We start from the raw sequence: 14099 nt of genomic DNA on the forward strand, positions 1-14099 counted from the left end.
ATGAAACAAGTTCACAGAGGAGTTCAGTTTTCTTAAACTCAGAGATAACATTTTTCTGAGCTAGGTGATGATGGAAAGATAATTTGGGGGGAGGGGTCTTGCTGACAGAGGGAAGAGCAGGGAAATGAGAGGAGTGTAGTGTTCATCAAAGTATACTGATTAGAACTGGCCATCTTTTGACTACAGGGAGGCTGGCTTTTCCTCCTTTGTTTGCTAACTCTACTGTAAGATAGTGCTATCTGAATCCTACATTTTCCAGAGATCTGTTCCTCTCTTATCTACAGCCTTTCCTGAATTTCTGCTATTCTTCTCTTCAGTCTTGTAGGCAAAGGCCACCAAATACAGGGGTACCAAGTATATTTAATATGGCCCACAATTCTTAAGAATAAAGTTGCCTAAAATGATCATGTTGCCTTTTGGCCCACAGAGTCCATCTTATTCTATGAAGCAAGGTAGGAAATATAGGAAGAAAGAGACTTCCTATTCAGATACAGATTGGAGGGAATAGTAAGTGGTACCCTCTGTGCATGTGGAATGTGGAGCTCAGAGAATGGATGCTAGATCTGTGCTCTAATCATCATCAACATATCCTAAAAACGAGGCTGGCCAAACAAGATGGATGTATATAGGCTGTGTGGACACACTAAGTCTTCCACTTAGAAGCAAAGATGCCTAAAATGGATAGTGGAAGTGAAAGAGGGTAAGCGGGAGAAGGGATTGACAGACAAGAGTCAGGGCCCTTCCATAAACCCTGCCAAAACCATTTCTATTTTCAGTCTAATCATATCTCTACCAAATTCAGCCATTCCATTTGTTCTCTTTGTATGCCATACAATAAATTGTATTGAAAATAATACAAATAAAAATCTGTAGCTTCCTAGTAAGCCACATTTAATTTGAGAGACCAAACTGGGGCTGGCTGATATTGGTTAAAAAAAAAAAGACAACAACAAAACATTTATGGAGGGTTCATTCCAATCACAGTTCCAAAGATTAAGAGCTAAAAGCTATGGGCTGACAACTCTCAGAAGCTACACTTACCTCTCGGGCAAATATTCTCTCTCGGACCCTTTGATATTCCTCCTCTCTCTCTTCTATTGACTTGCTCCTCCTTCCATCCTGCAATGGAACTCTGATCTAGATCGATGAGCAGAATTAAGCTAGTTAAGTTCTCCTCGTACTGCAAGCTCACTGCACACCAGCAAGGAAGAGAAACCGGGAGAGTTTATAGTTGCCATCAAAAAAATGGAAAAAAAAAAGAAATAAAAATTTCCAGTGTTGGACAGGTTTCACTGGGTACATCTGACCATGCAGTTTGGGAGATCAGGTTTTCTGGATGATTGGAACCTCTTCATCTCCCCACCCCCACCCAGAGTGTCAAGAGCAACAACTATTTATAAGGATTGGGTTTCTTCCTTATAGTAATCAAATACTAAGGATCAAGAGAATAGCCCAGGGAATAAACAACATTGCTTTGGAGGGAAAGAAAGGGATAGGAGGAAGCTAGAGAGGGAGAAGAAACAAGTACTTAGCAGAGCTGAATGTAGAGAAGAGTTTTTCAGAACTAGCACCTGATATTATCCCTTTTTTACTCACTAATGTCATGGCCTGAAGACCCAAGTCACACACAGCTCAGCGAAGAGGGCCTTGGGAATGAAATCCAAGTGAAGCTAACTTCAAAGCTTAAACACTTTTTCTTATCTTAACTATAGCCACTGGAGGGAGGGAAAAAGATAGAAATTACAGAAATAGAGAAGAGAACAGAGCAACATAAAGAGGAGAAGAGAAAGAAAAGGAGAATAGAACAGGAAAAAGGATGGACAGGGAAAGGAAGAGACAAATAAGGTATGATAGAAGGAGGAGAGAAAGAGTGATAGAAAGGGAAAAGAAGGAAATGCTGGATAGAGAACCTTATATTCTCTGACAAGTGCGGAGAGGTGATGAGGGATGGCTGGGCAGATCACCACCTCTGTCTAGCCTACTGCCCAACTCTCCATCATTGTTTTTCTCTCTTGGCCCGGGAGTTGTGAGCACTGTCCCAGGTAGGGTGCACACAGTGTCCTTTTCCATACTGCTCTTGAAGGCAAGATGCTCTGAGGGAGACAGCCCATCAAATGAATGTCATTAGGTATAAAATTTTCTGACCTTCAATCCAGAGGCTCTGAAAGCTTCAGATGAAGCAACCAAGTAGGCTGCTACTCTAGGCCGATCTTCCTGATCTTCACCAGAGGTAGGCATAACTTGAGGAGCATTAGCTCTTGATTTACCTCACTAACCTTAAGAACCTAAATCATACTCAATGTCCTTTGATAAATCCCATTCCAAGAAGATGTAGGACCTCAAGTGCCCCAAGCACTGGTGAACCAGTCATAGAATATAGAAAGAGCATAATGGGCTTTGAGGTCAAGGTAGATCTCCAGCTCTCTACTTCTGAGTAATGTTATTTCAGGCAAATAACTTAACATCCCTTAGCCTCAGTTTTCTTATATTTAAAGTGGAGCTAATAACCCTATTGACACTGGGTTGTGGAGACGATTAAAAGAGATAATGCACACAATGTGTTTAGAACAGAGTCTAGTTCAGGGAAAACACTCAACAGAAATAACAATTACTGTATTCATTACTAGTATCATAGACAGAAAATGCATGAAGCCTATCCTATATGGATCGAGCCTGAAGCTGAGAGATGAAAAGTTTATAAGGACAGATTCCACTCTGCCCCAATGTGTCTCTAGGCCTGAATTATTCCTGATCAACAGAAAAAGGGTTTTGGGAAAATGGAGAGAAGGGCATCAGGATGGAAAGGCTCTTTCTTGTTTTTTAATTTTTGTCTTTTTGTATGTTTCATTGTTTTCAATCAGACCCAGTGTATTTGTCCACAAAAGATAATAGCATTTTTCTCAAAAGGACTCCCTCAAATACTCAAGTAGCAAGCAGGAAAAGTCCTGGTCTCAAAACCATACAATATCCCAAGAAAGTTAATTTTTACTCTGGAGGTAAGATATTATAGTTATCATTAATTAGCAAGATTCATATTGGCTCTACCCGACCATGCTTTTCAAACTTTAATCCTGGTTCTCCACCTAACCTCTTTTGGAGGTCAAGCAGAAGCTGGCTGGATCTAAACCCTGTATGTGGCTGGGAAAACTAATCCCCAAACAAAAACTTACTACCTGCAGGCCAGAAGTCAGGGCAGCAGCCAGGCCCAGTGTGAGGGAGTAGAGAACTGTTCACCTCTTATTCCCACAGGAAAAGATTAAAAAGGGGATACTGCCTGAGATTCCCAGCATCAAATGTTAAATTAACTCACTCACCTTAGTGGAAGGAGTTGGGAAAAGAATAAGGAATTTGCAGAAAGGGATCAGAAACATCTTTATAAGTGGGTAAATTACATCACAACTTTGCCAGTCCAAGGCTAGCCCTGAGCTAGGATAAGATAGAAGTGGGACAAAGTAGCTTTTGGTGGTTCCCAAAGAAATTCCTAACTATTAAAGAAAAAAAGAATGAAGCCATCAGCTGAATCAAGGCTGAAGCAGGGAGGGACTGCTGTCTGTCCCAAAATGACATAGAGTTAGAAGTCAGTGGCAGAACCAGGGAGTTCTAGGCCAAATGAGAAAACCCAGCAAAACTCAGCACCATGTCTCTCTGGGGCTAAGAAGGTGGCATTCAGTTCAGTAAGTGTAGTCAGTCCTCAACATGAAGCCAAAGCCAACTCAGTATAACTCAATACATTTTTCCATACTAAGATATTTTGAGTTTTCTTTATCCCACAAAAATTCTTCTCCCCTCCCAGTTTCTCTTACTGCAATCTCTCTCTATACGCCCACCCCTTTCCATTCTTCACCTGGTTATCATCTCGGTCCATACTGGCATCATCTCTCTTGAGAATGAATCTCTGTTGAAATTCTGTATTCTTCTCATCCTTTATGTGTTCTGAGAATCTCTGTTCAGGGCTGGGATTGGGAGAGAAATGTAGAAGGAAGGAAGGAAAAAGACACTTTTGTTAGAAAGCAAAACTGCTAGTATAGCACTCTTAAATTCCACAACTCCCTCTCAGGGGATTTCTGAAGTCAGGCATCCAAAAAGTCACAATGCAATCCTCAAGGTCTATTCATCTTCCTCTAAAGTTATACATTTCCCATCACTAAAGGTGAAGAGAGGCTAAGGGCCAGTCTTCACAAAACACCAGTGCCTCTAGAATCTATCTTCAACTCCTCGTGAAGAGTAGGAATCAATAATATAACCCTCCCCACGGTCTCCTCCCCAGAAAGAGACATCTTGATCCTACACCTTTCTCTTCTACCCCATAGACTATCCCAGGAAAGTCTTCCAATCTGTGGTTCCTCCCTTACATCCTTGTGTTACTGGTTTTGTTGATGATGACAGCTTTTCCAGTTTGATCAACATTGTGGTCCATCCCAAAATAGGCAGCTACCCGGTGTAATAGCATCCGGTGATATGAGGTCATCTGAGGGAACTTCTTGAACTGGTTACTGAAGAGAAACCAGGGAGAAAAAAGTGAAATAAGGACAAACAACAGCAATAATAGCCAATTGTGATTTTTCTTACAAAGGTCTTAAGTGGAGAATCTCTTAGGAGAAACAGACATATTATAAGGAAGATAGATCCTTACTCAAATGGGAACCCAAAAAGGTTCTCTCAGCTTCTTCATCTATAGCATTTTATAGATCACTCTGATCCACTACCCTCATTTAAGACTATTCCTTAAGCTCTAGGTTTCCCCCACCTGGATGATATTCTACAGAGAAAAAGGGGAGACATTTAAGAATAAATATAGGACAAGGGCTAGCTGCTGAAAAGATAATCTTTTCAACTCAATCTATGCAGTAACTTAAAAACCTCACTTGATTTTCACATATACACTCTTTAAATACATCTTGGTTACTTCTCCCCAATTCCTTTTAGTTCATAGTGAGTAATTACTTCAAAATTCAGACTTTAAGGGAGAGATGAAAGAGGAATATCCTAAAATACTATCTGAATTTCTTTTCAGTGCCCCCTCCCACCTCTAAACGTGTATTTCATTCAAGTAACTTACTTGTTGTCATTAATAAATTCCAGAATCTCCTGTTCTAATTTTAGCAGCATCATTCTGTCCCTGTTTAAAAAAGATTAAAACAAAACAAAACAAAAAGCAGCCCTCCCATAGACATTGAAAGCATTGAAACCTGCACACTAACAGAAGCTGAAGGGAGGGACAGATCCAAACCCCAATAGCAGACAAAAATGCAGAGGCTGCCAAGACTCAGTGGCCTGTATTATATTACTTTAAAAAAGAAAAACAATCAAGTATACATTTTGCAGATCCTCCTAATCATGTACTTTGTTTTCCTTATCAGAAACTTAATTCCACTGGCAGCCATATTAATTTAAACACATACTTTATATTTATAAGTCTAATCAGTAGTCTATATTCCATCTGGTTATTTATACAATTTTAAAACAATTATGATTTAGCTTATATACATATCAATTATTTTTCCTTCTGTGCTTTTAAATGGTACTCCCAAGCCTTCATTTTTCGTTGTCTCTGCATTCTCCTTCCACAGAATTTTTCTCACCTCTTCTGAAAGCAGACACCTCAACACAAGGATTCTCTGAATCCCTCACAGAATAGAAAACTATACTAGGGGGAACGGTGGTGGGGGGTGGGCATCATAGATTTGAATAATGGAAAAATCCTGAGAAGCTACTTTTCCTCTTAGGTATCCTGCTAGGCCCTACTATCCCCCTTCCATCAAATAATGTTTTTACCTTGGGTTCTTTTTCAGTGTATTTACAAGAAATTCATGTAGGTCTATTCCAGTGGAGTCTGTATATTCTTGGCTGGAGTCTAGAACCACCACAACAAAAGAAATTTAAAATAAATGAAACTGCCTTGCATGAAATCTAATCCCAAGCAGAAGCCCACAACCCAATCAGGAGAGATAACAGGAAAATAAAATCAAATTTCAGGGCTTTTAGCTTAAAAACCAGAATGACGCTTGATTTGCCAGGCCTCTTCCCCCTGCTAGATTCCCCATGACAGTGATAGAAGGTAGAATCTGGGTCATAGTGCTACAGCAGTATCACACTGAGAGAACTACCTTACCATAATTAAATATTTGCTGAATGTCCTGACCAAAACAAAGCAGATTTTATTCAAGTTAAGGAAAATAAATTCCAGGTAAGAGCAGTCAGGACTCAATTTTCCAGAATCTCAGCAAACAGATTCAAATGTTGATTATTTATTATTTATTCATAAAATCTTAATCCCAAAGTTGTCTTTTTCCTCCCAACTATCATTTTTATGGACCAGGTCTTTTTGCTACTAGCCCAAGGGTGTAAAACCAAAGAGAGCTTAATAATTAGATGCAAGTGTGATTTAAAAAAAAATCACTCCAAGCATTCCAAAACCAAAATATAGTATATGGATGATCTGCTACTAGTGATGATTCATGTCACTACTTATTTCACAGCAGAAATAAAATCAGAATTAACTACAATGTCCTCTTATAGGTAGTGCCAAATGTTAACGGAGTAGCTCTCTGCAGTATATGAGCCCCTAAGGCAGGGTTAGCTAAAGCGGCAAAGAAAGTAACCTAGTTAGGCACCTCCCCATGCAACCATGAAGTCAGCAGAACACTAGGAACTGTTGAGCCAGTAAGCTTAGTAGGTGCCAGGCTCCAAGGTGGAAGGAAAGGGTACTGCAGAGCCAGACACTAGGATATATGAGAGGCAGGGGAAGTTCTTACCTCTAGAAAGCATCTTCCTTGGGACCTTTTCTTTGTTTTTGTCCTTATCTTCCTTTTCAGAGACATCCTTTGTGGATTTTTCTTCCTCCTTGTCAGAAGGGCAGCTGATGTGCAACTGAATTATATCCTTGGATAAGGAAAAAGAGGAATACAATCAAACAGGAAAAAAGGATTTTAATTCTCCCATAAGATTTTACTCTCCCTTAAAATCTCAAAGAAGGAAAATCTTGGGTGGCAGTATTCTCTTACAGAAAAGAGTATTTTGTTAATTAAATTGTTTAAGCTTTTGTTCTATGAAAGGGGCAGAAGGCCAAGCCTTTTCTGCCAACAATCACAACCACTATATGGACAGCTCAAGTTACACTGGCTGTTCTTGGCAATAGGAACTGGATGGAAATGCTTCTAACTGCCAGAGGGAAAGTGTGGGTGGGAAAATAAGATTGAACCCTGGGATCTCCTTGTCTGCATCATCCCAGGTGGTCCAGGTGTGAAGACCTATACTTCACGCTCTCACTCACGTCCTACTTTACTGCAACCACTTGTTTTGAAGTTTCTTCTACCCTGATTTCCAAGCCTAATGTTGACGCTATGGTTGTGGTACTACAGTTTTTACCAAACAACTAACTGCCAAACTCAAAAGTTACTATTCTTATAAAGGACCTACCTGGGTTTCTAGTGGTCCATCAGCAAATGGGGCAGAGGACTCCTCACACACTGCCAGGCTGCGCACCAACTTCAGCTTGGAATTAGACTAAAAAAAACAAATATATATGTTCCCCTGGTGAACATTCAGAAGCTTTTCACTGAATGAAGGGTATTGCTTTTGGCTCTGTTAGTTGCTGCTTCCATTAAGTAGGGTTTTTTCCCCCCCAAAGAGGACTTACTCACCAGTTCCTGATTTACTTCAAAGATAATTTCCCTACTTACATTAGTAAACATATTAAAAAAAAAAAAGACTACTTTGAGCAGATGATAGGAAAACTTAGCCCTCCCCCCTTTTTTCTAGCCCAGGCTCCAATTTCAGACTTAGAAGTTTACTTAGAAGTTCTCTCAGTAGTAGAGCTTAGTAGACATTGGATTTAGGAGCCAGAAGTCCTATCTTAAACTACTGCTTTTATGCTTATGAGCTAGAAGAGACCTTGGGTAAATAACCTGACTTCTCTGGGTCTCTGTTTTTTTCCCAATAAAATGGGGATAAAAACACTTAAAGGATGACTTATGAATTATGTGACATAAAGTATATAAACATATTTATCACAAATAGTACCTAGATGCAGTAGACAATAAATGCTAAATGACTCTAAGTGTGGCAAGGGTATGGAAAAAAGTATCTAAGAAAAGAGTAAAGAGAAAGACAGAAAACTTCCTAACATTTGGGATTTAATGTGGTAAGAAGCTAATACAGTTGGTTTACTTTTGCAGGCTGGAGAATACCAAAAGAATCTGAAATCCACTTTGCAAATCATTGCTTTCCTAGGGATCCTCAAAGCCAAAACTTATAGAGTGACTCATTAGAATTCTACCTATAAACATTTCCTAAGAGTTCTTATAATAAAATCAAGGATTGTTGTGAATACAACAGCACAAAACATGGCATGTGTGTTCGTGGTTGTGCAGTATAATGAAAAAGAACTTGCAAGTCTGAAGAACTGACTTCCTGCCAAGCTCTGCCACTTACTAGTGAATATCCTGTCAAATTCACTCTATCTCTATAATTCCAAATTCCTTCATCTGTAAAACAGACACAAAAACTGTCTTACTTATCTCAAAAAGTTTGGGTAGAAGTGAGGTAGAAGTGAACACTCTCTGTTGTGAACTTTAACATCAAGCCCGTCACTGGGGATCAGGCCATGTCAGCAAGTCCATGTATTCTGATGTTGTGGTCTTCTTCAGATCCAAACCACATACTGGCTGAGCCACTCCCAAATTCTGCCATTGTCTTTTAGGGGGGAATGGGGTAGACACCCTTAATTATTACTCTGGTGATGATTCTCACTGCAAGAAAGGTTTACAATTTTACTATTCAAGCGCCTGGGTAGCTCAGTGGTTGTGTGTCTGCCTTCAGCTCAGGTAGTAATCTCTGGGTTGTGGGATCAGGTTCCCTGCATGGAGCCTGTTTCTCCGTCTGCCCGTGTCTCTGCCTCTCTCTCTGTGTCTCTCATGAACAAATAAAATCTTTAAAAAAAATTTTTTTTACTGACTAAAATTAAAAAGCTGGGGACGGCTGGGTGGATCAGTGGTTTAGCGCCTACCTTTGGTCTGGGGTGTGATCCTGGAGACCTGGGATGGAGTCCCACGTCGGGCTCCCTGCATGGAGCCTGCTTCTCCCTCTGCCTGTGTCTCTGCCACCACCCCCACTCTGTGTGTGTGTGTGTGTGTGTGTGTCTCATGAATAAATAAATAAAATCTTAAAAAAAAAAGCCATCACACATTACCACATATAGTCCTCCCTGATAATGCTGCTTAAAATAATCTGTGATGTGCTAATTTTATTTTTTTTAATTTTTTAAATTTTTATTTATTTATGATAGTCACAGAGAGAGAAAGAGAGAGAGGCAGAGACATAGGCAGAGGGAGAAGCAGGCTCCATGCACTGGGAGCCCGGTGTGGGATTCGATCCCGGGTCTCCAGGATCGCGCCCTGGGCCAAAGGCAGGCGCCAAACCGCTGCGCCACCCAGGGATCCCTGATGTGCTAATTTTATCATAAAATGATTAAAAACAAAATCCTCCTCCCTGCCCCTACCTAAAAAGTAACCCCACTACCACCAAAATAGGCTTTATTTTTAGGATGTCCAAAAGTGTTGAGTCATTTCTATTAATGAGGCAGGATTTATGAAGGATAAATTGCTAAAGGATAAATGGGAAAAAAGTTTGGAGGAAAAGACTACATTCATATAGTACTCTTAGAGAAAGCAGAAATGAACAGAGACACTGGTTTACAGCAGAACCAGTACCAATTTGCTCAGGCTTTGTGAGAAGGTCTGGCTGGGTATCATAAATAGACTCTGACTGAACTAGAGATAATGGAGAAAAATACAGCCAAACCTTTCAATAGGAAATGTGTGCGTGTATGTACATTCCTAATTAGAGTATAAAGTACAGGCAGAAAATTTTTGCTTGTATACAATTCAAATAAATTAGATGAGGTTCCTTTCAGGACCCCCAGTGGATACCACGCCTGAAACTATGGATAGTACCAAACCCTATACATACTATGTTTTTTCCTACACATATATAACCAAGATAAAGCTTAATTTCTAAATTAGGCACAGTAAGAGACTAACAACAGTAACAACAACAATGAAATAGAACAATTATAATATACTATAATAAAATATGTATAAATGTGGTCTCTCTCTCTCAAAATATCTTATTGCATTGTATTCACTCTTCTTCTTGGGATGATGTGAGATGATAAATTGCCTTTGTGATGAGGTGAAATGAGGTGAATGATACAGGCATTGTGATGGAGCGTTAGGCTACTACTGACCTGATGATATGTCAAAAGGAGGATCTTCTGCTCCTAGACTGTGGTTGACTAGGAGTGAGTGAAACTGTGGAAAGCAAAACCTCAGATGGGGGCGGGGGGGGGGACTACTGTATACAGAAAGGGCTCTCACCTTGGCTCTTTTCCTGGCATGACCATGGTTGGATGTCCGCCTCTGTTAGAATGGGATTAGAAAATATTAAACATGTAGGAAAGCAACATTTAGGTTAAAAATGATACAAGTTTACAAAGAAAAAGCACTAATTATAAAACCATTACAATAGCTAAACTATGATGAGACTCACTTGGTGTGGTTGTCTTCCCTTTGCTACAACTCCAGGACTGTGACACGAAAGGTACACAGGCTACTTACATACAAACCACCACTTACCATGAAGAAAATAAATAGGAAGACACTGACTGGTTGGCCTACTTCACAGAACAATAAAAATTACTTTTGGATAAGCCAAAGAATCCTCTCCTGATTAGGTGGCTTCTGGAAAGGCACTACCAGAGCATGACAGTGTGTTTTTACCCAAACACGATCACAGGATCCTATTTAACCCATAATGGACATGCAATATGGCCTTTAAGTATCACTTATGGTAACATCTGTATGGGATAACACATTCAGAGTTCTAACTTGAGAGACCCAAAGCACCAGTCTCTATGGCTGCTGACGGCATGAAGACCCTTCTCGCCAACTGCCTTCCTCCTTGAAGATGAGGATTTTCCCAGTTCTAAGCTCCTGGTGGTGGCTCTTATAGCTTATATGGGACACAATAAAAATAAGGGAGCAGGGAACATATGGACAAGACTTCCAAGCAAAGGGAGGGCAAAAAGAGTGGGTGAGGTGCAGAATAGAAGCGGAAGAAGATGAACGATGAGGGCCAATGGTAGGATGAGGGAAGAAATGACTAATTCATTGACAGGGCTTCTGAACAGCTGAGAAGTCAAAAAGGGGCTTTAGGGAAGAGGTGGGATGGGGTTTTGTATGGGAGGAAGCATCTGGGGCTTATCAGATGTCTGGAATGGATTCACTGCCCACTGGGGTGTGGAGAGAACTGAAGTTGATGGGTGGGGAAGTGGAAACAAGACAGGGGCAGAACACCAAGCATGGTCCTGGGTAGGTGAGGATTTCTCTTTTCTTTGTCCTCTTCACTAGTTACCAAACAACACTGCCACAACGCAAAATGCAGAATGGGGGAAGGTGGATGGAAAGAATAAGAAATGATGATGGATCTGGTCAATGTAAGAGATGTTACAGTAAGGAAGAGCCATAGTCTGGGAATATGAAACAATATTGGTCACTGTTTTTTAGTTTAGTTTTGTTTTTTTTCTCAAAAAGGTAGTAACATACACAGAGCACAAACATTCAGGAGGTAGAATGGGGGTATAAAACAGTAAGTCCCCTTTCATATTTGTCTCCTAGCTACCAGGTCCTCTCCTAGAGGATCAAGTAGTACTGACTTTCTTATAATCTTTTCACAGATATATTTTTTTAAGATTTTACTTATTTATTTATGAGAGACACAGACACAGAGGGAGAAGCAGTCTCCCTGCAGGGAGCCCGATGTGGGACTTGATCCCAGAACCCGGGATCATGTCCTGAGCCAAAGGCAGATGCTCAACTGCTGAGCCACCCAGGCATCCCTTTTCACAGATTTTTTTTTTTTTTATAAATTTTTATTTATTTATGATAGTCACACAGAGAGGGGGAGAGAGAGGCAGAGACACAGGCAGAGGGAGAAGCAGGCTCCATGCACCGGGAGCCCGACGTGGGATTCGATCCCGGGTCTCCAGGATCGCACCCTGGGCCAAAGGCAGGCGCCATACCGCTGCGCCACCCAGGGATCCCTCACAGATTTTTTTTTTTTACGTATATAAGCTTATCGTACATATGTACACACAGGGTTTTTTAAAAACCAAATGGACATATATTCTATGTGCTTGCCTTTATACTTTTTTCCATGAATATTATTCTACAGAAGATCTATAATTTTTATTAATGTCTAATATGGTATTCCACTCTGTAGTTGTACTATAATGTATTTTACCAGTCCCTGAAATTGCACTATTTAGGCTGTTTCTGATCTTTTGTTAGTATAAACAATACTTCAATGACCATATCATTGAATATATCTACAAATAAAGTACATCTACGTATAGTCCATTTAAAAATTTTATAAAGTATTGTCAAATTGCCCTTCAAAGAGGTTACACCAATTTATAGTTCTACAAGCAATGTATGAATCTGCTTACTTCCCAGAATGGATAGTTTTCATTTAATAGTCAAACACATATTGAAAATCTAATATGTACCAGGCACCATGCTAACTACTGGAGGATACAGAGATAAAAAACACAAACCTTGTCCAAAAGGGACTCATAATCCTGTTGGAGAAGACAGACAAATAGACAATTATAATACAGTATGTTAAATCATTACAGAGGTAGTCACACAGTGCTATAGAAGCACAAAGCCAACTCACAAATTCATACATTCACAGATAGTGCCTGTTCTTTGAGTGTCTGCAAAGAATGGTGTCAGGCCTTAGAGAAACAATGCTGAGCCCAAACTGACCTAATCCTGGGCCTCATTGAGCTTATAGTTCTGTGGAGACAGAAATAGACATTAATTGAAAAATTATACAGGGTAGACCTGTAATAGGTTGTCAAAGAAAGCTTCCTGGAGAAAGATATATCTGAACTGAGTTTTGAAGGATAAATAGGTATTAGGCAGATGTTGGCAAGAGAGGTTCAGTGGTTGAGGGAAGCCAAGGAAAAAGTACCAAGGAAGGCACTCGAGGGAGAGAAAGCATTTACAAAAGCATGCTTCCCCCAACTTTTCAGCTCTTATTTATAACAAGGACCAAGGAATCAGATAATGCCGAAGCAGAGGATGCCAAGGGTGGATGGCTGGCAGGCAAGGGACTAGGTCACAATATTCCATGCTAACAAATCTGAGTCTTAGCCTAGGACAAAGAAACACACAAAGTTTGAAGAGAATGAACATAATCATATTTTTATTTCATGTCCATCTTTCTAAAGCAGTATGGTAGATGAATTCAAAAGGATCACAAGTTTCAAGGCAGAAAGCCTAGCTAGGAAGTCATACCCAGTTGGTTGGTTGAAGGACCCACCTAAGTTCAGTAGGTCAGGATTAATTTGCCATTCTAAACTGAATCTCAGAATCTGCCTTTTTTTTTTTTTTTTTTTTTTTTTTTTTTTTTTTTTTTTTTTTTTTTTAAATTTTTATTTATTTATGATAGTCACACAGAGAGAGAGAGAGGCAGAGACACAGGCAGAGGGAGAAGCAGGCTCCATGCACCGGGAGCCCGATATGGGATTCGATCCCGGGTCTCCAGGATCGCGCCCTGGGCAAAGGCAGGCGCCAAACCGCTGCGCCACCCAGGGATCCCAGAATCTGCCTTTTATAGCACTGTTTTCATGTGAAAGATGTTCTGAGTTCCAACTGTTGATTCTAAGAATATGTCTCACATAGTACAAGTAATGAAAGTCCCCTTTCTGCAAACTTTCCAGCTCCGATTCATAACAGGCACTCCCTTGACAGCATCAGTAAGATCCCTGGGGAGACTTCTAGGGTATGAGTGGAGTGGGATAGGGGAGGTAGGAGAAAGAGCAGAATTTTTAGTGTTGTTGAAGGGGCACATGATCTGTTGGGAAATAGTGGAGAGGAGAGGGCTTCTGAAGGGTGGGACAAGACTAAAGACTATGTATGTAGAAGGAGCAGGAGCTCCAGTAGATGGCAGCAGCAGCTCCCCCTGCTCTAGCAGCAGCAAAAAAGCCAGAGGAGGCAAGTTCCCTTCCAACCTTCCCAAAGACCTATTTGTAT

General features: G+C 40.4%; 1 protein-coding gene across 36 annotated transcripts in view; it reads right to left on the reverse strand.

Moving 5' to 3' along the window:
* R3HDM2 (R3H domain containing 2) overlaps positions 1-14099 on the reverse strand; it is a 166556-nt gene that overhangs the window by 30769 nt on the left and 121688 nt on the right. For 13 of the 36 annotated variants that reach the window (XM_035696357.2, XM_049115714.1, XM_035696352.2 and 10 more), the window contains 9 exons: positions 12614-12637; positions 10377-10418; positions 7420-7506; positions 6756-6882; positions 5776-5854; positions 5060-5119; positions 4353-4493; positions 3845-3953; positions 1042-1137 (listed from right to left, as the gene is read on the reverse strand). In XM_035696357.2, the coding sequence (XP_035552250.2) occupies positions 1042-1137; positions 3845-3953; positions 4353-4493; positions 5060-5119; positions 5776-5854; positions 6756-6882; positions 7420-7506; positions 10377-10418; positions 12614-12637 (765 nt within the window). The remainder of the gene's footprint in view (positions 1-1041; positions 1138-3844; positions 3954-4352; positions 4494-5059; positions 5120-5775; positions 5855-6755; positions 6883-7419; positions 7507-10376; positions 10419-12613; positions 12638-14099) is intronic. The other 23 variants (XM_035696350.2, XM_049115716.1, XM_049115717.1 and 20 more) reach the window with 6 other exon arrangements.

Source organism: Canis lupus, chromosome 10, assembly GCF_003254725.2.
Source record: "Canis lupus dingo isolate Sandy chromosome 10, ASM325472v2, whole genome shotgun sequence".
In the NCBI taxonomy this organism is placed as follows: Eukaryota; Metazoa; Chordata; class Mammalia; order Carnivora; family Canidae; genus Canis; species Canis lupus.